The sequence below is a fragment of the Medicago truncatula genome, chromosome 2 (genome assembly GCF_003473485.1).
Source record: "Medicago truncatula cultivar Jemalong A17 chromosome 2, MtrunA17r5.0-ANR, whole genome shotgun sequence".
Lineage (NCBI taxonomy): Eukaryota > Viridiplantae > Streptophyta > Magnoliopsida > Fabales > Fabaceae > Medicago > Medicago truncatula.
Genome location: NC_053043.1, coordinates 4,548,762 through 4,572,885, shown reverse-complemented (window position 1 = coordinate 4,572,885; position 24,124 = coordinate 4,548,762). Strand labels below are relative to the sequence as shown.

The 24,124-nt window shown below is 33.1% G+C and overlaps 4 protein-coding genes and 1 non-coding gene across 6 annotated transcripts; 2 read left to right on the top strand and 3 right to left on the bottom strand.

Annotated features, from left to right (window-relative positions):
* Positions 1-2,399: 2,399 nt before the first annotated feature.
* LOC11439308 (magnesium-chelatase subunit ChlI, chloroplastic) lies at positions 2,400-4,820 on the top strand. Its single transcript, XM_003593668.4, has 3 exons — positions 2,400-2,662; positions 2,777-2,886; positions 3,567-4,820. Exons 1-3 carry the CDS (start codon positions 2,557-2,559, stop codon positions 4,617-4,619), a joined length of 1,269 nt encoding a protein of 422 aa, XP_003593716.1. The 5' UTR covers positions 2,400-2,556; the 3' UTR covers positions 4,620-4,820.
* Positions 4,821-5,344: 524 nt separating this feature from the next.
* Positions 5,345-7,355, bottom strand: LOC11439307 (nudix hydrolase 15, mitochondrial). Its single transcript, XM_003593667.4, has 4 exons — positions 7,072-7,355; positions 6,841-6,983; positions 6,007-6,126; positions 5,345-5,881 (listed from the first exon to the last, which is right to left on the bottom strand). Exons 1-4 carry the CDS (start codon positions 7,268-7,270, stop codon positions 5,639-5,641), a joined length of 705 nt encoding a protein of 234 aa, XP_003593715.2. The 5' UTR covers positions 7,271-7,355; the 3' UTR covers positions 5,345-5,638.
* Positions 7,356-8,526: 1,171 nt separating this feature from the next.
* Positions 8,527-13,314, bottom strand: LOC11441836 (protein IQ-DOMAIN 1). 2 transcript variants are annotated; one of them, XM_039830275.1, is made up of 6 exons: positions 13,154-13,314; positions 12,358-12,471; positions 11,344-11,499; positions 10,685-10,912; positions 9,293-9,406; positions 8,527-9,199 (listed from the first exon to the last, which is right to left on the bottom strand). In XM_039830275.1, the coding sequence occupies exons 2-6, from the start codon at positions 12,430-12,432 to the stop codon at positions 8,885-8,887; spliced, it is 888 nt and encodes a 295-aa protein (XP_039686209.1). In that variant the 5' UTR covers positions 12,433-12,471; positions 13,154-13,314; the 3' UTR covers positions 8,527-8,884. The 2 variants fall into 2 exon arrangements, with proteins under 2 accessions (XP_039686209.1, XP_024632460.1); XM_024776692.2 differs by having other exon boundaries at positions 12,358-12,470; positions 13,151-13,313.
* A 3,149-nt stretch (positions 13,315-16,463) lies between these two features.
* LOC11441286 (60S ribosomal protein L2, mitochondrial) lies at positions 16,464-18,386 on the top strand. The gene is given in 4 exon segments (XM_003593665.4): positions 16,464-16,647; positions 16,900-16,993; positions 17,648-18,073; positions 18,076-18,386. Coding segments are annotated over 3 exon segments (588 nt in total). The 5' UTR covers positions 16,464-16,647; positions 16,900-16,911; the 3' UTR covers positions 18,156-18,386.
* A 2,409-nt stretch (positions 18,387-20,795) lies between these two features.
* TRNAI-UAU (transfer RNA isoleucine (anticodon UAU)) lies at positions 20,796-20,869 on the bottom strand. Its single transcript has one exon. It is a non-coding gene; the product is annotated as a tRNA-Ile (tRNA).
* Positions 20,870-24,124: the final 3,255 nt, after the last annotated feature.

The following is a 24,124-nucleotide window of genomic DNA, read 5'->3' as shown; positions in this document are numbered from 1 at the left end:
TTATTTTATTTATTTATTTATTATTATTGTTGTTGTTGAACACTTGTTTTTTAGGAGTCCTTGATAAAACTAACTTCGCACAATACTTTCTCGTCATGTTCTGCACATTCAATGTATTTTATTTAATGCTTCTCTTTTAGTAGTAATATTAGAAGAATTGATAAGTTATACTCCACTCAAAATGATTGGTCTAATGGTAAAAAGACATGTCTTGAATTCGAGAGATTTCAGGTTCGAGTTCAGCTAGTGTTTTTGGAGGAGAGGTAAATATAAATACATTTGTAAGTACTCTTTGAGTCCGGAGGTCTTCTCTGTCTTAGACTGGGGCACCATCCCCTCACTCTAAAAACCCGTTATAAAAAAAAAAGTATATACTCCCTTCATTCCAAATTGTACGATGTTTTGTGCATTTCCCTTGATAAATGGTATGTGAAAAATATATTAAAGAATTGAAAGAAGAGAGAATAATAAATAATTAAGGATATAATAAGAAAAGCAACATTATTGTTTCAATGGTATTGTAAAATGACATATAATTTGTGACAATTTTTTTTTTCAAAACGACATACAACTTACGACGGAGGGAGTAACACCCAATGAAACGAATGGAGAACCCATTTACAATTTTAAGGGTGACAAATTAAATTTTAGATTTGGAACAAATTTGATTAATTGGAAAATGAAATGATGAGATGTCAACAAAATAGTTTGAGGTTCTATTTTAATAAATTATGATAGATTGTCTAATTGCACGAGAGTTTTAAAAAATAATTCCTCTAATCATATTTATAAGAGAAAGTTTGGTCAACAAAAATAGATGTATTTGGATTGAATTTTTAATAAGATACATTAATTTTGGAGTAGGTTGTTAAATTCATAGTTGACCAAAAATACAAAATTAAAACAATATCAATTGAAATTATAGAAGATGAAGGCTAGAAACACTCTCTTTTGAACACTCTTTGAAACACTCCTCCAATCATATTTTCAATGTGTAGACCCACAATGATTTAAACCAATAAGAGAGTGAGTATCAGAAAAAATGTTCAAAAGTGAGTGTTGCTAGTACTATTAATGATACAAATGGCTGAGAGTGAATGATTTATCGTCACATCATCAAATTTAATGATCAAAATCATGGATTGTTCAAAAAACTTAAAATAGGAGACCAAAATTGTGCTTTCATCAAAATAGGTTATAAGTGTCATTTCGTCTGCATAAAAGAAAAACGCATCTTCTTTATTATAACAGGCGAAAAGACGGGCACTCACTTGTCCATCTTTCCATTCTATTTATTGTCCCTAATGCGTGTAGATTATCAAATATATATTTATAGAAATTTTCCGTGTAAATTACAAACGATATTTTATATAAATTTTTTAATATAGATAAAAAATTATAAGTTTAGATATTTATGAATTTCAAATGTAACAAACTCAATAAACCATATTTAGATAAGTTTAGATATTTATGAATTTCAAATCTAACAAACTCAATAAACCATATTTATATTTTTCAATGACAACAATAATATAACAAATATGGCTCCGGTTACCTAATCATGATGATGGGTATTCTGTACGTGGAGTCTATGACATGCTGACATCACAGGAGCAGCCCCAGTTACACCATAATATGGACTTAATTTGGCATAAATAGGTTCCTCTTAAAGTATCTATCCTTGCTTGGCGACTTCTGAGGGATCGGTTACCTACAAAACTTAATTTGGCAAATCGTGGCATTCTATCTGTGGAGGAGCGGTTATGTGTTTCTGGATGTGGGATTGTCGAAAATGTTTCTCATTTGTTTTTGTCTTGTGCAACTTTTGGTGCATTATGACCGATGGTGCGGGATTGGTTAGGCGTGGTAGGTGTCGACTCTCGATCAACTTCAGATCATTTTGAGCAATTTATTAATTATGCAGGTTGTTCGAGAGGGCGACGGTCTTTCTTCCACTTGATTTGGTTGCTTTGTGTTTCGGTGTTGTGGAATGAAAGAAATGATAGGCTTTTTAGAAATAGACAAAGTACTGTGCCACAATTACTAGATAAAGTGAAATCAACTTCGTTGTGGTGGTTAAAGGCTAGTAATGTTGTATTTAGTTTTGGCACTCAGGTCGAGCCCGCTTTTATGTCTGGGTATTTGACTGATTTGTTTGTAATTTTGTTTGGACCTTGACATTTTTGTGATTGTTTGGCACATCTTGTGCGGTAACAATTACGGTGTCCGTATTAATATATCTCATTTTTGCCTGTTCAAAATAAAAAAACATTTTTTAAAAAAAATAACAATTTTGTGTACGTTTGATCTACTGAAGAGTAAATATACAATAATTGTGAGACTGAGGGAGTATAATAAACAACACACTCATATACCTGTGAACTACACCCCCTTTATTCATCTTATACTACTAAAGAGAGAGAGAAGGAAATCTATCTATCTTCTTATCCGGATGGTGGGAGGCCAATAGGAAGCATGCCATCTGCCATAAAACAAATAAACTTGAGTTAAAGCATATCATTGCATAACACAAACTTGTGTTCTTCTCCTTTAACTATGTCTTCAACAACACTAGGCACTTCTTCCATTGCATTTCTTCCTTCACGTTACCTTTCTTCTCCTTCTTCCAACCCTTCCATTCACACACTCTCTTTAACCTCAGGTATATTGTATATACTGTTTCACAGTTTTCATGTTTTTATCTTTTGTCCTTTGGTTTTATTGTTTTGGACATTATGTGATTGTTGGAATATACATTGAAATGTTGTTTTTGCAGGGCAAAACTGTAGTAAGAAGCTTTATGGAGGAATTGGAATTAGTAGCACAAAGGGAAAGTCTAGGTTACCTGTTGTTAATGTTGCCACTGAAGTAAACTCTGTAGAACAGGTACTGTAGGTAGCTAAAAGATATTCTATTCTAGCAAATTATGGATTGAATGAATATACACTTTTCAAACTATATGATATTTGTGTTAACTTACACATTGCACATATTTAAACTTATATAAGTCTGTTTGGATTGACTAATTTGAGTATACCTGCTGACGTAAACACTGATGCGACTGTTTGGGAGAGCTTATGGAAACAACTTATGACATGTTCATAAGCTATTTTTATATGAAAACAACTTATAGTTTATATGAAAACAGCTTGACGTTATTTTATCTTTTATTATGGAAACAACTTATACATAAGCACTTATGTGATAAGAGATTATGCTATAAGTTGTTAATTAAGTTGTTTATCCAAACAGTAGTGTCCAAAGGCTTGATATGTGGATAGAATTTTTCTGAAACACTTATGTTTTTTAAAAGCCTTCTCATTTAACTTGTTTGCAATCTAATAAGCTTAGAAAAACTTTTCTTTTAGTGAAGAATCATAATCTTATTTTATCTGAGAAGCACCTATAATGTTGCAACTTACAAGCTAATTCAAACTGGACCAAAGTATACTAATTTCATGCATTTGTTAGGTTCTTAGACCTAAAGGATTAGGGTCTTGGCATTTTGACTATTATTCGTGTGTGTTTTTGATGATATGCCAACTCTGTGAACTTTTGATGTCCAGAGTTTGAATACTATTTCTAAAGAAAGCGCGAGGCCGGTGTACCCTTTTGCTGCTATTGTTGGACAGGATGAGATGAAGCTTTGTCTTCTCCTTAACGTGATTGATCCAAAGATTGGAGGTGTAATGATAATGGGGGACAGAGGAACAGGGAAATCCACAACGGTTAGGTCATTGGTTGATTTACTTCCTGAAATCAAGGTTGTTTTTGGTGATCCATATAACTCAGACCCAGAAGATCCAGAAGTCATGGGAGTCGAAGTGAGAGATCGAGTTATAAAAGGGGAGCAACTTTCCATTGTGTTGAGCAAAATCAACATGGTTGATTTGCCATTAGGAGCTACAGAAGATAGGGTGTGTGGAACAATTGACATTGAAAAAGCTCTCACTGAGGGTGTCAAGGCATTTGAGCCAGGACTATTAGCTAAAGCTAACAGAGGAATCTTATATGTTGACGAAGTTAATCTTTTGGATGATCACTTGGTTGATGTGCTGTTGGATTCTGCTGCATCAGGTTGGAACACAGTGGAGAGAGAAGGTATTTCTATCTCGCATCCTGCTCGGTTTATCTTAATTGGTTCGGGAAATCCTGAAGAAGGGGAGCTCAGGCCACAACTATTGGATAGATTTGGAATGCATGCTCAAGTCGGGACTGTTAGGGATGCTGAGCTGAGAGTGAAGATTGTAGAGGAGAGAGCTAGGTTTGACAAGAATCCAAAGGAATTTCGAGAGACTTACAAAGCCGAGCAAGAGAAGCTCACAGACCAAATTACCTCGGCAAGGAAGATACTTTCGTCTGTTCAAATTGATCAAGATCTCAAGGTGAAAATCTCTAGGGTGTGTGCAGAGTTGAATGTGGATGGATTGAGAGGAGACATAGTATCAAACAGAGCTGCTAAAGCTTTGGCTGCTCTAAAGGGAAGAGACCAAGTGACTGTAGAGGATATTGCTACTGTCATCCCTAACTGCTTGAGACACCGTCTTAGAAAGGATCCTTTGGAGTCAATAGATTCAGGTTTACTTGTCACAGAGAAATTTTATGAAGTATTCAGCTGAATATGATAGATATAGCATGCTGTGGTATTTGTTGAGCATCTACTTAATTGTTTAGAACTTAACCTTTCCTATGGCGGATTTGATTGTCTTTAAACATGAGTAAGATTCATGAGTTCCTTGTATACTGGATATTCCAAGCCTTTGCTTGAAACAGTCTTTGTCTTATCTTATACTTATTTATTTATAGCTTGTTAAGAGATACTTGAATAGCTAATAACAGATAAGCTAACTCATTGAATTTGTATTGTTTGGTAAAATTGGCGGTCGGACTGGTTTATAAATATGAAATGACATAATATTAAATTGTGGTTGTTGTATTAGCTTAAAGTTGAGAAGAAAAATAACTATCTTGTTTAAATCATCTAGGATCCTAATTTTGTAACCATTTTCACTTAGTTATGTAACAACATTGAAACATAGTGATATGATGATCGTTCTGTCAATGGATGGTTTAGTGAGAGTAATCATAAATTTGAGTTAACACGTTAACATCATAAATTTGAGTTCAAGTTAATTAGCTTTAAGGTATCCATTTCGCAGTATACTATCTGCAACATTTGTATCTACTCCCAATATCATCAATTTGATAGAAAGTAAAAAGTGATTTTGATATGTGCTAGTTACCAAGTCAAAATCTACTTGAATTCATCAAAAAGTTCCAAGACTCAACCAACTTGTTCCCCTTGACATCAAGGATTCAAGATGGTTATATACCAGAAAATTCATAGCAAAATGAACACCAAGAATAACCAGCTTGGTAACGTACATATTATTAGTGGGAGCTTCATACATTGTACTTTTCTTTTGGTCATTGGCATTCCTGCTCTGTGTCCATAATACATACCTTTTGTTCCCTACCTCATAATCAAAATAATGTACAAGATACTTCTCCATACCAACCTCCCTTTCCCAATTTGAATACTGTAATTTCTTTACCAAACTTTTATTGCGAAAAAAAATGCACAACAGCTTCATGTGGAGAAGAAGCATATGCAAACTTAAAAGAGATATAAATAAAATCACAGTTGTGGATTACTTCTCTGTAGTATTATCATGTCATTTTCAGTAATTCCTCCCCATATTTTAGGCCTCTGCTCTAGAAAAGCTGGCGGCCGCTGAAGCAAAAGGGTAGCAGCCCTAATTAAAATTGCAGCCGTTATAGCCCATATCACGTACTTTTTGTTCTCTACCTCATAATCAAAATAATGTACAAGATGCTTCTCTCCCAACCATTCCCTTTCCTCAGATCTTCTATTATCATTCTGCATACAGACAATAATGCAAGAAATCAAGTTCATTTATATTTTACCATCTCAAAATCTAAACAGAAAAGTTATAGTACAAAATTTTAGGTGAGAACTGAGAACTGGAACTGGAGTATAAAAACCTTGAGGAACATCTCCAAGGGAACATCGAATACTGCTTCAACTTCGGCTGAATCTAAAATTGGTGAAAATGTATCCTTGTTGGACAATATTCCAACTACTGGTATTATTGTGATGCCATACTGCAATTAAAATAACTTTGTAAGAGAACTGAGTTGTGAAATGGCCAACATTGGCAGTCCCACTGGCCAGAGATCATGCACAAGTTTAAGCTATATAAAGATGATAGGATACTAGAATTTTTTCAGTATTTGATCATTCAATACTAAATGTAACTCTGAGGGAAATTTGTACAAATATACTATCGAATAGCTGAACTGAACATAATCTATCATATTATCTGGTATTATAAATAAAAATTGATTGGAAGGATGAATAGCTGATGAAGAATCTTGAATTTAAAGGAAGCAGAATGATTCACATTTGACATTTCTAAAACTAGGCACGGCTCCTTAGCTATTACCCCAACCCTGTTAAGGTTGGAACTCATTGGTAGGAAGTGTTTGGATCAACAAGTAAATTAAGATTCAGAAGCTGTTTGCAAAATTAATGAAATAAAAATCTAGATCGCCAAAAGATTAGTATACGACATCTCTATCTGATTTCACCGTCATTACCATTTACTACCCAATCTCTAATACTAATTGTTGGAAATTTGAGGGAAAATATGGACAAATAACCAAAAACCATTCCCTATCCTATCCAATCACACTTACTCGAATGTGTTTTCCCTTTGTTGGTTTGGTCTGTTAATTTACTAACCAGAAAAACAAAAACTTGGACTGGAGAAATTTAATAGATTAGTGGTAGATAATAAAAAGTAAGTAGCAGTAGACCTTAGTATGAAAGGGTTCGAGAAGAGTAACAACAGTAACAAGAGAAGGGTCTAATCCAATCTCCTCCTTTGCTTCTCTCAAAGCAGTTTCAATATCATCAGCATCACTTTCATCTCTCTTGCCACCTGGCAAAGCAACCTCACCTGCAACAACACAGAAAAGAGAAATGACATTAACACAAAAAATTAATTGAAAGTAAATCACACATGTCAGACACGAAACTAAACTAACCGGCGTGGGTTGAGAGAGAAGAAGCACGTTGTGTAAGAATAACACGCAAATTCCCATCTTGACCTTCGAATAAACAAATAAGAACCGCTGCTCTCTTGTTTTGTTTGTAAATTGAAGTTTCTTTTAGTGGATTGGTGTTGGAAGGTGATTTAAGGTGATGAAGTAATGTTTGTAACCTTTGTGAACCGTTTGAAGACATATTCTTAATTCTACAAACTCATTGTCGTTTGTCAAATCTAGTTTCTGATTTTTAAACAGACAAGGATTCGTGGTTGAAAAGATACTGCTCTTTTGTTTGCGAAAAAGTTTAGTATATATAGGATTTTTTTTTTTTTGGGACCAATTATTCTAATGTTTTTTTATTAACGATTTTAGTTCCATTTTCATATTTCAAAATAAAAAATAAATGCATATGAATATGTCAAGTTGTCAAAATTATAGTGACTTACTATGATTTTGTCAATTTCATTGTTTATTCAAATATGTTAATCCTAATTTAAAGAATGCTAACAACACACATTTTATAATTTAAAAAAAATTTCCAGTTAAATTTGAGTTGTATTTTCACTTGTGTATGTTAAGTGGCGGGCTGGGTAGCTGAATCAGTTTGAACTAAAAGATTAAAAAAGTTGAGTTCAAGTTGTGACAATACAAAAATTACTAACATGATAATTAATATATTAATATTTTTTATTTAAAAATAAATAAATTAACCAACTAACAAATTATAAGTTGGTTTTCCAATGCTTATTTTATTTTCCCTATAAATTTATTTTTTTAAATGACAAATATTATATTAATATGTTAATTGTTAAGCAATCCAACTCTTCACTCTTCAAAATAATATTTTAAATTATACATCTATGTACGCTACTACTCTCAAAGTATTACTACTAATTTGCATTGATAGTGAAAAATACACATAGTTGATAAGGATAGTTTGTTCTAAACTTCTAATGCTTCTGTTTCAAAGATTAGTCTTAAAAGCTACATTATTGCTTGCTTTTCTGGTTGGAAGGCTATGTTGGCACTACTATTGAAAATTGCCTCATTAACAGGATAATTGGATATATCACATGTTGAGCATTAGCTTTACAAGACACAAGGACTAGTGATGAGTTCACAATGTTGTTTTGCAATCGAAAATTCCGGCTTTTAAAGCAGCTCCCTCATGAAGCAGACAAATAAATTGATTTCAATTAAGCCTTTTAAGTTTGGTTTGCACATGCAATTTTTATGAAAATACATCAGTTGCAAATTTGCAATTTGATAGCTGACTCTATTCCTTCAATAGTGGGGTAGCTACAATTATCAAGGTATGAAGAGCCTCACTTTGTTGGATTGGATTCTGATACAACCATAGAAATATAAATAAAATTTATTTTCTATCTGTAAGTAACACATGATAGATATTGTGCTATTGTTTGTGAAATATATGAATGAATGGAAGCAGGCTGCAGAAATATCTCCATATAGTAATAGTAAACCATTACAAAATAAACAATATGATCACATCTTAGGAATTTTCTATTACAACATATAAAGTCAAAAATATAAAAATATTGTCTATCTACAATTTAATTTGTCTCTTCTTTGAATGTACAAGATTGACAAAAAGTGTAAAAAAAACAGAATCAATCAACAAATCACACCATATGCACATATAGGAAACAATTCAATGAATAAATAAAGTGGCAATCTTATGTTGACTTTATATGGCCTTCAACCAATTGCAACACAATCTGACTTTCCTCAACTTGAATTATACAAACGGCTTTATACTTCAAAAAACTGTGTTTTTCATGCTGAGGACTCACTTCACTCCTCCAACCACAGTTTTCTCTTTTTCTGTGGTTGGATAAGACAATCTCCTAGCTTTGGTACTCACTTTAGGAGTCCCTTTTGCATTGGAGGTAGGAGGTGTAACTGAAACTGGAGTTTTAGATGTTGATGTGTTTTTATCCTTTTGAACCTTATATGACTGCTTATTCTGAACTTTCTTCGGGCTAATGTTAGCAACACGGCTTTCCCATGGACGAGCGGCGATCCAGCGTTCCTTCCAGCTCCAACCCCAGCTAGCTTTGCCAAGCTCATAACTACCTAGACTCTGACTAGAGTTTGCCCTCCACTATATATATTTCATAAAAATATGAATTTTATTTTCGTTGGATCAGGTGAAACAAGAGAAGACAACAATTAGACATTCTTAAGATTGACCTACCTGATGAGAAAAGGCATAAGCCATGGCTCTTTCGCGTTTTACTGCTGCTTCTCCTCTCTGATGTATCCTCCCAAGGGTTTCCTCCATGGTTTCAGGACCGCCAGACCATTCAACCTGTAATTTGGTTTGTATAGTGTCCAGGACAAGATTAACAAAGGTAACATATCTAAAAAAATAATTTGATCCAGTGGTTGGTCATTGAAAACAGTGAAAGTACCGATTTATTATTCAGTATTCTAGTACATCAGTAACTGAATTTTTATAGTAATAAACTACTTGTCTGTTATTTACTTCCCTTTTCTAGTTCATAGTGACTGCAATGCCCTCACAAAGTAGCAAGATTCACTCACTTCACCCCTCTTTTATATTTTTCCTATCCGTGCTTGTGGCTGATTAGGTGTGCTTGCTGTTCCCCTGCTGTTTTGGTGTGTGGGCACTGTTGCCGTGTTCTAGGAGATGGATTTTGAGGCTTGGGTATGCACAGTTAGGCTTAGTAAGGAACTGGTACTTATGGCAGTGCTTATAGGCTGTTACTTACGTTGCTTTTCTTATTTTCCTTGGTTGCATACATTAGCATCAGGATTATGTTAATTGGTGTATTAGTGTTGAGCCTTTTTCTTGGGCATGGTGGTGTTTTGGTGTTCCGTATATATGCGGCACCTTTTGTATGTTTCGCTCTTTTCGTTTTTATCCGCGAGGGGTACGGCTTTTTGTACAACTCAACATGAATAAATTTTCACTGATTAAAAAAAAAAAAGGATTCACAACTAGCAGAGTAGTAGCCTGTTGGGAGTAGTTGTTTATTCATGTAGTAGTGTATTTTGGTCGAGATTCATACTTTTTTACGGGATATAAGGCTGGTTTGGTGGTTCAAGTAAGGGAATTAAGGAGTAGAGCGATGAGAGGGAGAGGAAATAGATCCTCGCCCCAACATAACGCTAACTATACTAAAAAGAAAGTATGATGATGATGATGAGGAGGAGGAGGAGGATTTGATGTTAACTTTGTTCCATTGAATACTTGCTAATGCATATAAACAAATTTTGAACATTGTTCACTTTTGGAGTACTGAAACTTGAAAGCATATATGAAACTCTGACAATTTGTTTTCACCATTCTCTATTCAAATATATTTGAAAATAGGAAACCACTAAAAGTTAAAAACAGTATAAAACAATATAAATATTTTCTGAAACCAAACAGGCCCTAAAATTCTGAGAACTAAATCTAACAATATGAAATGTCCACCATTGCACAACCAAAACAAAGGTTTTGTATAACCAAAACAAAGTATAAGACTGACGATTTGTTCAGAGGGATTGCATAAAACGAAAGCAAATTTTAAGACGGAAACATACATAAAAAGATAATTAGGGAAAAGCTAAAGATTACCTCAAAATCGTGGAGCTTTTCCTCAAGTTTTAGTTGAGACTCTTGTTTCTTCCGCCTGATCCTGTCTTCTGTCACCATACAGACTCTACGAGCTCTAATCGCACCCTGTATCTTGCTCCATGAATGAAGGTATGTTATAGTTGTACTGGCTTGCTTTTGAACAGAATAACCTTCTGTTAAAATCTTCAGTTTTGTGAAACCTTTCAATCGCCGTAGAGCTTTTCTTGCCTGAATGGTTTAAAAGTTAGCAGTGCTAAATAAAAAGCGGTAGAAGATATTAACATGGATTTCTACCATCGCAAACATCCAACATAATCTTACATTTGCATCCTCTGGCTAAATTCATAACTATCATGCATATTAAGACAATAGTCAGGAAGGAGTCAACATATAAAACCGACCCTAAGAAGTCGCGCAGTAGATTACTTTTTTGCCAAAGTTCAAAGTAGCCAAATTCTCCAATTATGTTAGTAGGAATTAATGAAATCCTTAAGCAGAAGAAAAGAGTCTAAAATAAAAGGTTGAATGCACAGAATAGTCCAGGATTCACCAAAGCACAGGTGTCAAGATAGAGCTAAATCTTCACTCATAAAGTCCAGAAATCCACTTTGAAAATAAGAATATAAAAAAGAATCGAAAAAAAAATGTCTTCAACATACCTTATAAGCTCGGAATGCAGTCTGGATCCTTGTTGCAGCAATAGTTTCAACTGACCCAAGATTTTCATTTTGGATACCATTTGCCAAACCACTAAACTCTTTTCCTGTATAGTTGTTCAACTTCAAAGCACTTTGCTTCTCTGGAGATAAGGTACCCTGTACTCCCCAGGTGTGGCCAGATATGGAGATAGAAACATTCTGGTTACAATGTCTGTTATGCAAAATAAATTCTAATACTTGATAATAAATGATATTTTTTTTATCGAAAAAATGAAAGGCGCGCGGAGGCATCACTATCGGAAACTGAGATCCTAACTAGGTCAGCACCTCAGCCCCTAACAATCATATATTGCAACAGCCTAAATCACAAACAATGTAATCTAGTGTTTTTAGTGTGCCCCATACTCAACATCATTCAAAATGCTGATAAAACTTTACCTTTCACCACTCTTATTTTAAAAATAAGTTTAACGGTTTAAATGCATATTTCAGTCAGAAATCTTGAATTACATTGTACAAGTCTTCAAAGCTAATCTTGCATTTCAATTAATAACAACAAAGTGCAATGTTCGTACAAAACGTTGGTCATTTGAATTCAGGACAATGACTATGTCTGGTCTAGAGACAGCTTTACTACAGTTTTATCCTTTATAGGATAATAAAGTAGAATCATAATTACAATAAGGTATAACATTAATTCTTTGTTGTAAATCACAGATTGGGAAAAAACTAGTTTGTTCAAATTTGCCACGCAACACAAGAGTGCTATAAAAAGTAGCCGGTATTTGACAACACATTGTATTAAATAGTGAGTCACGGAACAAAGGTGATTTGTTCAAATCCCGCTACGATATAGTGCCACTGTAGCTGCTAGTATACAAAATGATTTAAGATGAATGGCCACCAAAATTCAAAGACAGCAAATAATGCATAGAGAGATTTAGAATCAATCATGCGACTTAACCCTTCCAAGATCAAGTAAATAAACTAAAAATGACAGGAAGTGAACTGTACCTTTGATTTCTTTGATCTGCGATCTTTTGATTTCCTTAAGCTAACTATTACTTTAAACCAAAAACCAGAACCCATTATTGATGTGAAGCAACTTCTTTCAGATTAAATTATCCCTGGGAATAGTTTAATAAATATATAAAAACAATTAGCAAATCATTTCATCAATACAGCTATAGTAAGTAGTACTGTAATCCTTAACCTTTTTTTGTTTTACAAGAACTGTAATCCTAAATATTAATCATAAGCAATCTGTACAAAACAAAGAAAAGACACAGAGAACAACAACATATTTTGAAACTCATATTCTGATTACTAGCCTGCTTCTTTATTCAGATAATCAAATGAAAGTCTTGGACCAACTTATTCAAACATTAGTCTATGTAGGAAACATATACATTACAATCTGAATCACAAATACATTATAATCTGAAAAACATAAAGCTAATTGGAGGGGGTCAAAGTTTGCAACACTAAAAAAATCAAGCATTAAATTGCACAAATTGAAACTAACCAAGACTATAAATATAGTAGTCAGCAGAAACTTATAAGAGAAATTAAAACAATTACACTACAGTATCTCTTCCACCAAAAAATCATACTGTGATTAACCAAACAGGACACAGATAACAACAAATAAGTATGCTCAATTTGCAAGTAGCAAATAGAGCAAGATAGTGAGAAACAAAATCCATTAAATTCTGACACCAACCCAAAATCTAGAAGCAAGTATGTGTCACTCCAAAATGAAGCAAAAAGAAACAAAAATGCATCTAGGAGTTTGACAATTACATACCAGAGAGAAGGTCCTGAAGAAGTGAAGGGTAGAGCCAAAATATGAGAAGGAAAAAAGGGAGGTTGAGAAAATGATATGAATGAATGAATGAAGAAGTAAAGAAGAAGAAAAGAAGAAGAAAGAGTCAGCAAAAGAATAAAAGGTGGGTGGGGAATGTGGATTGCCATGGCCCATTACCAGCTTTATTTCTCTCATATATTAATGCAGAAGGTGAGTGACAAGAAAAACAATTAAACAATTCCAATTTTCCAATAAATGTATCTTTCATTTTATTTTAAAGGTGTAACACTAATTTAAACATGTTTCATTAATCTCAAGTAGAATTGATTCTGTCTCATAATTGTTTTTTTTCTTTTTCTTTTTCTAGTAGTTTAATGTATGGAGTTCACTCGTTTTAAAGGTGGAGAAGTCGGATATCCAGAGTTCGAATACAATTCGTGCATATGTTTATACAAATTGAGTTAAGTTCACGAGAAAACCAAAGATTTGAGTTTTAGATTCAAAATTATGGTTTAACTCACTTAAGGTATGTTTAGATGTGCGACACTTGTGAAAATCACATAAAAAACCACGACAACTTTGTCTCGAAAATCACATAGACACATTAACAGTTAAACAAAGTTGATCCAAACATACGCTTGCACATAATTGTATCGAAATATAAATCAATTTATATTTGACTTCTTTATGATCAAAATTAATTGATAGAAAATAAAATTTTGTCAGTACCTAACCATTCACAAAAGGAAAAGTTTTTATGTGTGGAAATCACGACCGACAAATAATACAATAGATGGGGTCAGTTTAGTGTTGGTTGGATATTTGGAGAATTGAGCAAATGAGGCTATACATACAGCTTGAGCTTATAATGACAGCAGAACAAACGATAACAATGTTTTTTAATGATGAGATTGACAGGTCCATTTCTTTTGTTTCTGGCTATGTAATGTAACGTTTAGTTTTAGAAAAAGAAAAAGGCAAAAAGCATGACAATTTCAGGAGTAATTTATACTCCATTATTTTCAACAGATATGTATTCTATATAATATTATTTTCTCTTATTTTAATTTTTTTTTATATTTTTGGTTCGATTCCATAGATGAGTTTGTTGTTATGCATTGTGCCATTAAAATTTGAGTTTCATAAATCCTAATTTAACTAATACAAACGTCAAAATTGTTAGACCGAACGTTATTACCGAGTTTCAAATCCCAGCACCTACATTTATGACGGCTTTGCTATTTCGTCTATCTATACAAAAAATTGAAGTAAGTCCAACAATAATTTTTTTATGTATTGTTACATTTTTAGGGTGTTTTTGTTTTCTGATTTCAAATTATATTCTTTGGATTAGGTTTTCCATGAATCCAACTATCGGAAATATTATTCTCACAATCGTGTTTGGTAAATTTTTAATATTATTATGAACCTATTTTTGTAGCTATTGGTAGTTGTGTTTTATTTTCAAAAATAAAAGATTCTCACGCTCTAAATATGAGAATAAAAAGTTGAGAAGTTGTGTGTGATTTTTATTTTTGTGAATAAATAATACCTAGAACAATTTTTTAAGCTTGTATCAAATATGGGGATGTTTTTTTTTTTGAAGAAGACAAACTGAGGATGTTATATTCATAACCTAACTTTTCCAAAAATGTTTATAGTAACCATGAAACAAATACACCCTTAAACAAATCTAAATAGTCGTCAAATTTGCATGATCGTTTCTAAAATTAAATGGTGAAACAACGAGGGTTCTCTTTATCTAGGATTTTACTTGCTCATTGTTGCCATGGTAGCACATTCAATCATCTTCCTTGGATAGTTCTCAGCTGCCATCCTACTCCTTCCTCCCTCCCTCCCCAAATATTACTCTATTATGAATTTAAAATTGTTAATCTTCTTTACCTGCATACACAATTGTCAATCGGTCTCATATCGATGTTAACTTGCATCGTACGCATCCATGTACTCCAAAATTGTTTGCCCCAACCCTTACAAACGCTTGTATAATGTCCCTTTAATGAGTTGCCAAAATCTTGTCTACATGTTTCTACCCTTGTCATGAAGATACAAGAAGAAGAATGTCAACATGGCCTTAGTAGTTGCAAAAACTACCTTCATGGTCAGGTTCATTACCATGCTCAAGGAGATGTGTGATCCTGTGAATATCACATTGCTTATTCTTCGTGAAAAGTTATTGAAACTTTGGAAGTCTCTTACAAGTTAGGAATGGTTTCCACTTAGTAAAGGATTGGATTGCAACAATCATGTTTCTTGTCCCAGGATCAATTACGAAGTGTTTGATTTGTCAGCATATGGAACCTCAAATTAAGTCTGTTGTTATTATTTAAATCCAGGCTTAATAAAAAAACACAAATGTGTAGAGTTGGATAATGATTCAGTGTTCCACACTATTGGAGGCCTAAAATATTTTTTTTTTTTACAACTGCAAATTCCTCTAACCTTTGAACTATTTTCACATTTGGATATGAAGTTTGAGAGAGAGTAATTGAAAAAGATTTAAAATGAATTGAGCACTAAAATTTTGACAAACAATTGTGACATTGCATATCTAACACCGTATAAAATACACTCAATTTTCCTCTAAAAAATTAATTCACTCAACTTTAGTGTTGGTCGGATTTAAGAAAAAAGTTGTTAAAAAAAGAAAAACTATATAAAATGTCGTTAAAATACAACGTTAATGTCGAATTCTGATGAGTAAAAATTATTTTTGAAATGGAAAATACTTTTTTGAAAAGAGATTAATTTTAATACATTATTGGTATAAAAGTTTTTGTTGCCAAAAATCAAATATCACATTTTAAAAATAATATACATAGAATTAAACTCAAATACTTTTAGTGATTTAATAATTTTGGTAAATTGAAAGTGTAAAAGACCTCATAACCATTAGTGCATATTAATTAAATTTTGAGAGAATATACCTTCATCGAGACTAAAATATAAGCAAAAGTTGTAATTGGAATATCAAATTTTATGGTTAAAAATCTAATTCACATATATTAATTTTTCGACTACTAATTTAATTTATATTTCATTTCAAATGAAGTATAATACACCTAACTATAGAAAGGACATTTTTAATCCATAAGGCAAACTCAGCTGATAAAATATCGAAATTGTGAAGCCGAATGTCATGATGGGTTCGAACCCCGGTAGCTCGCATTTTTGTGTGTGAATTTATAATAACTTTATCATTTCGTATATCTAAAAAAAAGAAAGGTTATTTTTGAAAATTGGAAATTTTTTAATTTGTGTCGACGGGTGTAAGTGGAAATTAGGGAGTGTTACTATTATCATATCATCATCATCATAATCATAAATCTGAAATAAAACCCTAAATCAAAAAAACTCAGCAGCTCCATCAACTTTGGTTTGTATCAGACACAAATTGGAGTCGCAAAACTCAACTCGCCGGAAAACGCAGCCGGAGTTGCGCATCGGCCGCCACAAACTGTGAGAAAGTTATCAAGGTTTGTCCATTTTGTTTCATAGATCTGTGGTATCTTTTTTTCATTTTTGTTAGTTTCAGTGTTAGAATCTACGCAATTGCAATTCAATTTAACCCTAATTACAATTTTCAATGAATTAAATTTATTACATTCTTCTTTTTCATTCATTTTTTCTTTTCGTCATTTTTTATCATCATGTTTTGCTTCACTGCACTGTTGCAACTTGTATATGATTTTATTTTTTTTGCTAATTGATCTTTTATTTTTGGACAGTTTTTTGTATGAATGGCTTTGCAACTGTTGAGAAATCGCACTTCAGCGTCAACGTTCAATTTGTTCACCAATGCTCTTAGACGTTTCTCTACTGGTACTCTCATTTCTCATATTTTCTACACTTTTTCATTCTCTTAATTCCAACATTTATATCAATATTCATAGTGTATTGTAGCAGATAGAGTAACATTGTGAAAAAAATAAATACTCCCTCCATTTCAAAATGTGTGTCTGTTTAGCCAATTGCACATAAATTAAGGAATGAAATGAAATAATCATTAGACATATCACTTTTACTAAACTGCCCAAGAAAAAGACAAATTTAAAGTTGCATTGAAAATTGTGTGAGAAAGTTAGAGTATTTGTTGAGGGTAAAGTTGGGAGAAAAAAATTAAAGTTGTATTGGAAATGTAAAGTGACATTCATTTTGAAACAATTTTTTTTGGCTAAAGTGACACTCATTTTGAAACGGAGGGAGTATAATGCAGCTTTTTGGTTTAGGTTCAATTATAACATTGATCGATGTTTCACAAACCGAACCAGACATAGGACCGGTCATCTGGGTCATGGTTCAACTGCTTTAAACTACCTAAATTGGTCTAGCACTGTGGTTGAACCATTCAAATAACCGAACCATAGACAATATCGGTTCAACATTCAACTAGTTGAATCATTTAATTTCGGGTCGGATTTTAAAATATTGCATCTAACTATGCTGCTTCTGTTTATGTCTTTCTTGGCTGTTTAGCTGAGGTTTCGAACGGTATTCCTCAGGAGGCACGCGAGAGGATGATGTATTCCGACATAAACTCACAGATTGGGAGTTGTATGCCTCTCTCTTCAATGCGAATTGGAACAATCATTCACAACATTGAGCTGAACCCGGGGCAAGGTGGAAAGCTTGTTCGGGCAGCCGGTACCAATGCAAAGATCTTGAAAGAGCCCACATCAGCATACGTTTTAATCCAACTACCATCTGGTGTTAAAAAGCTGATTGATACTCGATGCAGGGCCACTGTTGGTACTGTCTCTAATCCAACTCACGGTGATCGCAAGCTTAGAAAGGCTGGTCATAGCAGATGGCTCAATCGGAGACCGGTTGTTCGGGGTGTGGCTATGAATCCTGTTGATCATCCTCATGGCGGAGGAGAAGGCAAGAGCAAGAGTAGTGGTGGGTGGGGAAAGGTTCCCGCACTCCTTGGGGTAAGCCAACCAAGGGTGGTTTCAAGACTGGACCTCTTAAGCGCAGAAAGTAGGTTAGTAGGTATTTACTAGTATACAACCTTCACTGTAGTAAAAATCTTTCTGATGCTGATGCTTCCTCTGAGATGTTTTGTAATAAAAGTGGAATTTTTTTAACAATTCTACTTGTATCATGGAATTGCTTAGGTTTGGCCATTTTGTGGATTATATGGGTTCATATTTTGTAGTTGTTATTTTTTAAAGTCAATGTTTTTGAAAATATATGCATTTTCCTTTGCGAATCAGACTTCCATTCATCTTATGCAACTCCATTGTTCACTTTATGAAGTTTGCAAGAATGACTCTTTAGCTTTGCAGTTTGTATTTGTACAGGCGAGCACAGGATGCGATTTTCAGTTTCTTTTATCCTCTGAATGAATATTATAGATGTTCAATGTTCTGAATTCTATAATATCGTTATTGGCTCGTGAAGCTCCAAATTAATGTATTTTTCTGATTGTCTTTTATATGGTATAATTACTTCTTCTTTTGAACTTTTAGAGTTGATCAGCATTGCTCTTGGTCTTAATAAGACCTGGTTAAGTTTTTTTTTTTTTCATAGTTTGTTGCATACAAATTATTGCTATGCACTTGAGCACCTAGAGTTGATTAGCGTTGCTCTTAGTTTTTAATAAGACCTGGTTAAATTTTATTTTCATAGTTTATTGTATGCAAAATTATTGCTATTCACCCGAGCACCTAGGTTTCGACCCAAGGATGATATTTGTAACCCACTTGTTTTAAACCCAGAAGGAATGTAAGAAACTGTAAATTAATCACACTGTCACAGGACAAAGGCTAGCTTGGACCAGCCTACTTATGTTTCATCACATACTAACCAGATTTCCCTATCACTAGATATATATGATTATGAAGGGTTAAGATGAAGAAAAGGCCACATAAAGAAGCTCTATACATTAGACTTCGATAATTGCAATACGGTCTCAAATCCTTGATCACCAATGGTTAGTATGGAAGAACAGAAAACTGGTAAAGCAAGATCAAGGTTCATGTGTTGCATTCCATCTATATTCTAAAGTCCAATGAGTTGGTACTTCCTTGTTTCTGCTAATAGAGTACATCTGTTCTCTCTTGAAGCATTTGTTAATTCGTAACTATATCTATGAAGTATTTGTTGTACATCACACTAGTTGGTTCAAAATTTGTCACCTGTAGTCTTTTATCAAACTACAAACATGTAGTGGATAATACGTTAACACAATCAAATAAGTGGCAGATAGTAGATTATAGTTCATATTGAGATGGAATATTGTCTTAAAATCAATATTGAAGCTTTTGTATTCATTTAGGTGAAATAAGAGATAGTGTAAGGCAGTAGTGTTCTCCATTCATATCTATGGAGTGGGATGACCCATAGAATGGAGGACTAAGAGAACTTATTAAGGCACGGGTTCCTTCATTTTCAATCTCACCTTCACCAATTTCTTTCTTGAATCCTGCTTCATTTCCAACAATGTTGATTATCAACTTCCCATTTTCTTCTACTTGCACATCTACAAAGAGTGAATTGAAGAGGGCTAGCAATATGCATAACCTTGATCTCTGACTTCTTTTTTTCTTCGTTAATAATAATGTTTGATAAAGCCATATTTTTGGGAGATCACGGTTAATACTTATAACTAGAGCAACAACTGAATCTGATACCATGTCACATATGTTACTAATGGGGTCTGATGTCTAGTGCAATAAGATATGCATTTTTAGAAGAGCAAGGAAAATAGTGCTTTGACATTTTCAAAATTTCTGAGATGCTAAATTTGCTTTCAAAAAAATGTAAATAAAAATGGTGAGGAATATATTAGACCTATATTTATGTTTATCAGTTGAAATAAAAATTAAAACATGAAACATTAATATTAAACGTGCCCTAATTTCTCATAAGTTTGTTTGAGTGTATGATGTACGACACTGGAGGTAGAGGTACCGGTACCTGAATAAGGGATTGAAATTCTCCAAGTAACATTTGTGGGGAGACAGAGATTATTGGTTTCATTTATAGACAATTTTTTAGATTTTATATCATTTAATATGAGACTCTTAACACCCCCTCTTCATACCCATGTCTTGATTTATGGAACGTGAATCGAGTCATCCGATAAAAGGCTCTCCAACATATCTTGAATATATTCTAATATGTTTAGAATTTGGGTTAAAACTAGAAAATATTATGGGGGATAGAAAACAGTAATTTCTTTTAAGGACCAAAACAAAAACAAATAAACACTTCTATAAGGATCTAGGGTCCGTTTGGATTAACTTATTTTTGAGCTTATGAAAAATAGCTTATGCAAATAAATAAGCTTCTATGCTAATTCATAAGTTGTCACTAACAAAAATTGTATATTCATGAGTTGTTTTTATCATAAATTACTTTGACAAGATTTGAATAATACATAAAGTTTATTAATTTGCATAAGTTGTTTTACGTAAGCTCAATAGAATCGGGCCTTAGTGTTTAAGGTTTTGTATTGTAAAATAAAATTAGTTGATATGCTAATCGATAACCAATAGACTTTTTTTTTTCTTTTCAATGGAGATTCTATTTTATTTTATTGTTTCAGGATATGACATGTGAGAGTGAAGATACACAAAAAAGATTATTTTTGTCTTTGGCCGTGGATATCATATAAACATGGTCCCGGCGGGGCTCGAACCCGCGACCTTCGGCTCATAAGACCAACGCTCTAACCAACTGAGCTACGGGACCATGTTTGTAATAATCATTACCATATACTATATATTTATGGGAAACGATAACAACCTCCCTTGAGTTATATCTAAATGCACCTAACATCCCCTCTAATTTCCAAAACATCAAAAACCTCCCCTCTGTTTTCACTTTCATAAAACTCTCAAAACTCAAGCCTTTTGTTGCGAGAATTTATTTCTATTCCTGGTCACTCATCCCTTGTGGCCTTTGTTGCTCATCACTGTTCATGTCATGTGGCTGTTCCAAAAGTCCACATTTATGGTTGCCTGCGTTCTCGTAAAAAGTCAAGGGGGAACCAACCTTTGGCTAAGGACCGACTATCGTCAGTAGACTCAAACGCAAACAAAAAAAATCCTAAATATAACAAGAACTCCCGATATGGTGAAGGACCGAGCTTATGCCCCAACCAATAATCCAAGAAGAACTTAAGTATATTTATAATGTTAAAATATGTACAAACGCGAGCCAAACCCATATATCACGATCCAAGTAAAGATATACATTCAGAAGAATAAACTTCACAATTAAATACATTGATCATCCTAAGTCTATCTACTGAAGTTTTTCGGCATTCAACCATTTTCTTCATGAGTTCAAATATGGCATCTTCGTGGATCTATTCTAAATGACTAGAGAACTACCAACTAATTATGTCAGACTTGAAAACATTGGGTTGATGGCGTTGAAGGACCTTTGAGTAAGGCACTTTTGTAAGCTTTTGCCTTCTTCTCCATCATATGTGACCTCTTTCTTCGGGCGAACGAGGGTTGTATGCAAATGCGTGCTATGGCGCTCAAGTCAGTGAGTGACATAAGATGATACACTATTTGTATAGAGTGAATGTATCTGACCCATGTATATGAGCCAATAATGGAGGTTTGAGGATTTGGTCCTTGTACCTTTGCATGAACAACTGTTCTTGAAGGACAATCATAGTCCTTTGAGAGGCAGTTGTGGGTGTCTGGTCTGTGGTAGATTGGTGGCACAAACCTTGCTAGTTGTTCAAATTCGGTTTCACGCGCCTTTGTGCCACAAATTGGTTGTTCACCTTCAATATGTGTGCTTCTGTTCCATGGCCTCCTTGGTTGTTCTCACTTGGGTTTGTTCGCTCATATGACTCGAACTCATGGATTCCTTTTGCGAGGGGTCCTTTAAAAGTATTAATGGTTAGGCATCGGTCCATAATAGAACACTAACTAATTTGGTCCCTGCACATGTTGTTAGGAACCAAAATGGTATTCACTCTAAATTAATACAAAAATATAACATATCATTAAATGATTGAATGATGAGTACATACTCAATCAAACTTCATGGGTGCCACCGAGTTCAACTTAAAAAATTGTTAAATCTTATTAAAATTTAAAATATGAATAACCAAACTACAATATTAAGCACTTTAAAAAGTTTTTTTTTAATATTATTTACCGAACATAATTGATTATTTTATATGTAAAATTGATTTATCTTCATTTATACCATTAAACACGGTAGAAAAACGGATAGACAAACACATTATTGTCTACCATTTTGTTTGTAATATTTTTTTTTGGTGGTGTCCTGTGTTCGAACCTGGACCTTGCATATATTATGCATTGTTCTTGCCAATTGAGATAAGCTCACAATGATAGTAATATGTAAAAAGATAAATGATTTAGACTTGCTTTTCATTGTTTCAATTATACTTTTTATTTAAACTATTTTTGTTTATCATTTTATAATATTATTAAAAAAAGTTAGTTTTTCCTAAGAAGATTAAAGAAAGTTAGTTAAATCTATAGAAATAATCCGAAACAATATCTTATTTTAATTTATTTACGAAAATTATTTGAGTGTGATATATGTTAAAAATCTGTAACCAAAAAATATATGTTAAAAATTTATAACGAGATGCGACAATTAAATAGAATGAAAAAGTGGTTAATTTTTTTTGAAAGGAATGGAAAAGTGGTTAATGAAAGCGACATTATATTTGTATGTTATACGTTTCTTACCATGATTCAATTTAGTCTTAATTGACAGAAATTTTCATTAAGAGAATATCTATTAATGGCATTTCATATCAGAGAAATCTGATCCATAATAATCTTCATAATGAGTAACGATATACGTCCCTATCATATTTCCCATTGCCATGCCAAAGATTTCTCAGCATACATGTGTATCTGCTTCTCATTATATATTTTTAGAAAGATTTGCTTTTAAAGAAGAAAAGCGTTTATTAGGGTCAAATTCATTTCATAAAACTTTCAATTTTTTGCATATTAAAGAAGATTTTGTGGCATAGATTGGTTACTTATTAATGAAGCAGATACCACCAAAATAATAACTATCGTTATAAAAATTTATTTGTGGCAACTTTCACGCCCACTTGATGGTCTTGATGAAGAGAGATATATTTTTTTTTGAGGGGTTGATGAAGAGAGATAATGAGATACGATAAACATCATATTATCTTTTTAATTTTCATAGAAATTATAATAAAATTGGGTTACTATATTATAGATATTGGTATATGAAATTTTTACCGCTTTTTAGCTGTGATTTATTATTTTGTTGGAACCTATAAAACATACAAAAGTCCCCCCTCGTTAAGCCAGGACTCTCATCATAGTCGGGGAGGATAGGGTTTTGGCAGTTGCGTATATTTTTTTTTTAGGGGCAGTTGTGTATTATTTGTCATTCCTTATCAATAGCATCTAATTATAAAAAATTTATTATTGATTTTGTGACTTTAGAAGATATAATGTTTTTATTTTAGAATTTTATCTAAAATATTATTTTAGGAGAATGATAATTATTCGGAAGCGTTGCCTCACAAGTATTTAGAATAATAGACATTTCATTTTAATTGACTTTCCTTGTATGATTACGCGGTTTAGTATTACGTTCTAAAATATTATTTTAGGAGAATAATATTTATCCGAAAACGTTGCCTCACAAGTATTTAGAATGATAGGCGTTTCATTTTAATTGACTTTCCTTGTATGATTACACGGTTTAGTATTACGTCGTGCCGTTTCATTAAAAAAAAAAATCACCAAAACTAGCATTTCTCTTATATGCCTTTCATTTTAATTGGCTTCTTTGTATAGTTTATACGTGGTTTAGTATTACGTCGTGATGTTTCGTAAAAAAAAAAAAAACGCTAGAAATAGTATTATCGCTCCATATATACTTGATATGTTAATGATCAGAGACATGCATTATTATATGCAGGGGTCGGAGTTCGAACTCCGAACACCCCACTTA

What these genes read in the sequence shown, in the direction of transcription:
- LOC11439308 (XM_003593668.4), top strand. Translation starts at nt 2,557, where the DNA reads ATGTCTTCAACAACACTAGGCACTTCTTCCATTGCATTTCTTCCTTCA. An exon ending in CACACTCTCTTTAACCTCAG is followed by an intron (nt 2,663 to 2,776) that starts GTATATTGTATA and finishes TTGTTTTTGCAG; the next exon opens with GGCAAAACTGTAGTAAGAAG. An exon ending in AAGTAAACTCTGTAGAACAG is followed by an intron (nt 2,887 to 3,566) that starts GTACTGTAGGTA and finishes TTTGATGTCCAG; the next exon opens with AGTTTGAATACTATTTCTAA.
- LOC11439307 (XM_003593667.4), bottom strand. Translation starts at nt 7,270, where the DNA reads ATGTCTTCAAACGGTTCACAAAGGTTACAAACATTACTTCATCACCTT. An exon ending in TTCTCTCTCAACCCACGCCG is followed by an intron (nt 6,984 to 7,071) that starts GTTAGTTTAGTT and finishes GTGTTGTTGCAG; the next exon opens with GTGAGGTTGCTTTGCCAGGT. An exon ending in CCTTGGAGATGTTCCTCAAG is followed by an intron (nt 5,882 to 6,006) that starts GTTTTTATACTC and finishes GTCTGTATGCAG; the next exon opens with AATGATAATAGAAGATCTGA.
- LOC11441836 (XM_039830275.1), bottom strand. Translation starts at nt 12,432, where the DNA reads ATGGGTTCTGGTTTTTGGTTTAAAGTAATAGTTAGCTTAAGGAAATCA. An exon ending in CTGCATTCCGAGCTTATAAG is followed by an intron (nt 10,913 to 11,343) that starts GTATGTTGAAGA and finishes TAAACCATTCAG; the next exon opens with GCAAGAAAAGCTCTACGGCG. An exon ending in CTTATGCCTTTTCTCATCAG is followed by an intron (nt 9,200 to 9,292) that starts GTAGGTCAATCT and finishes AAATATATATAG; the next exon opens with TGGAGGGCAAACTCTAGTCA.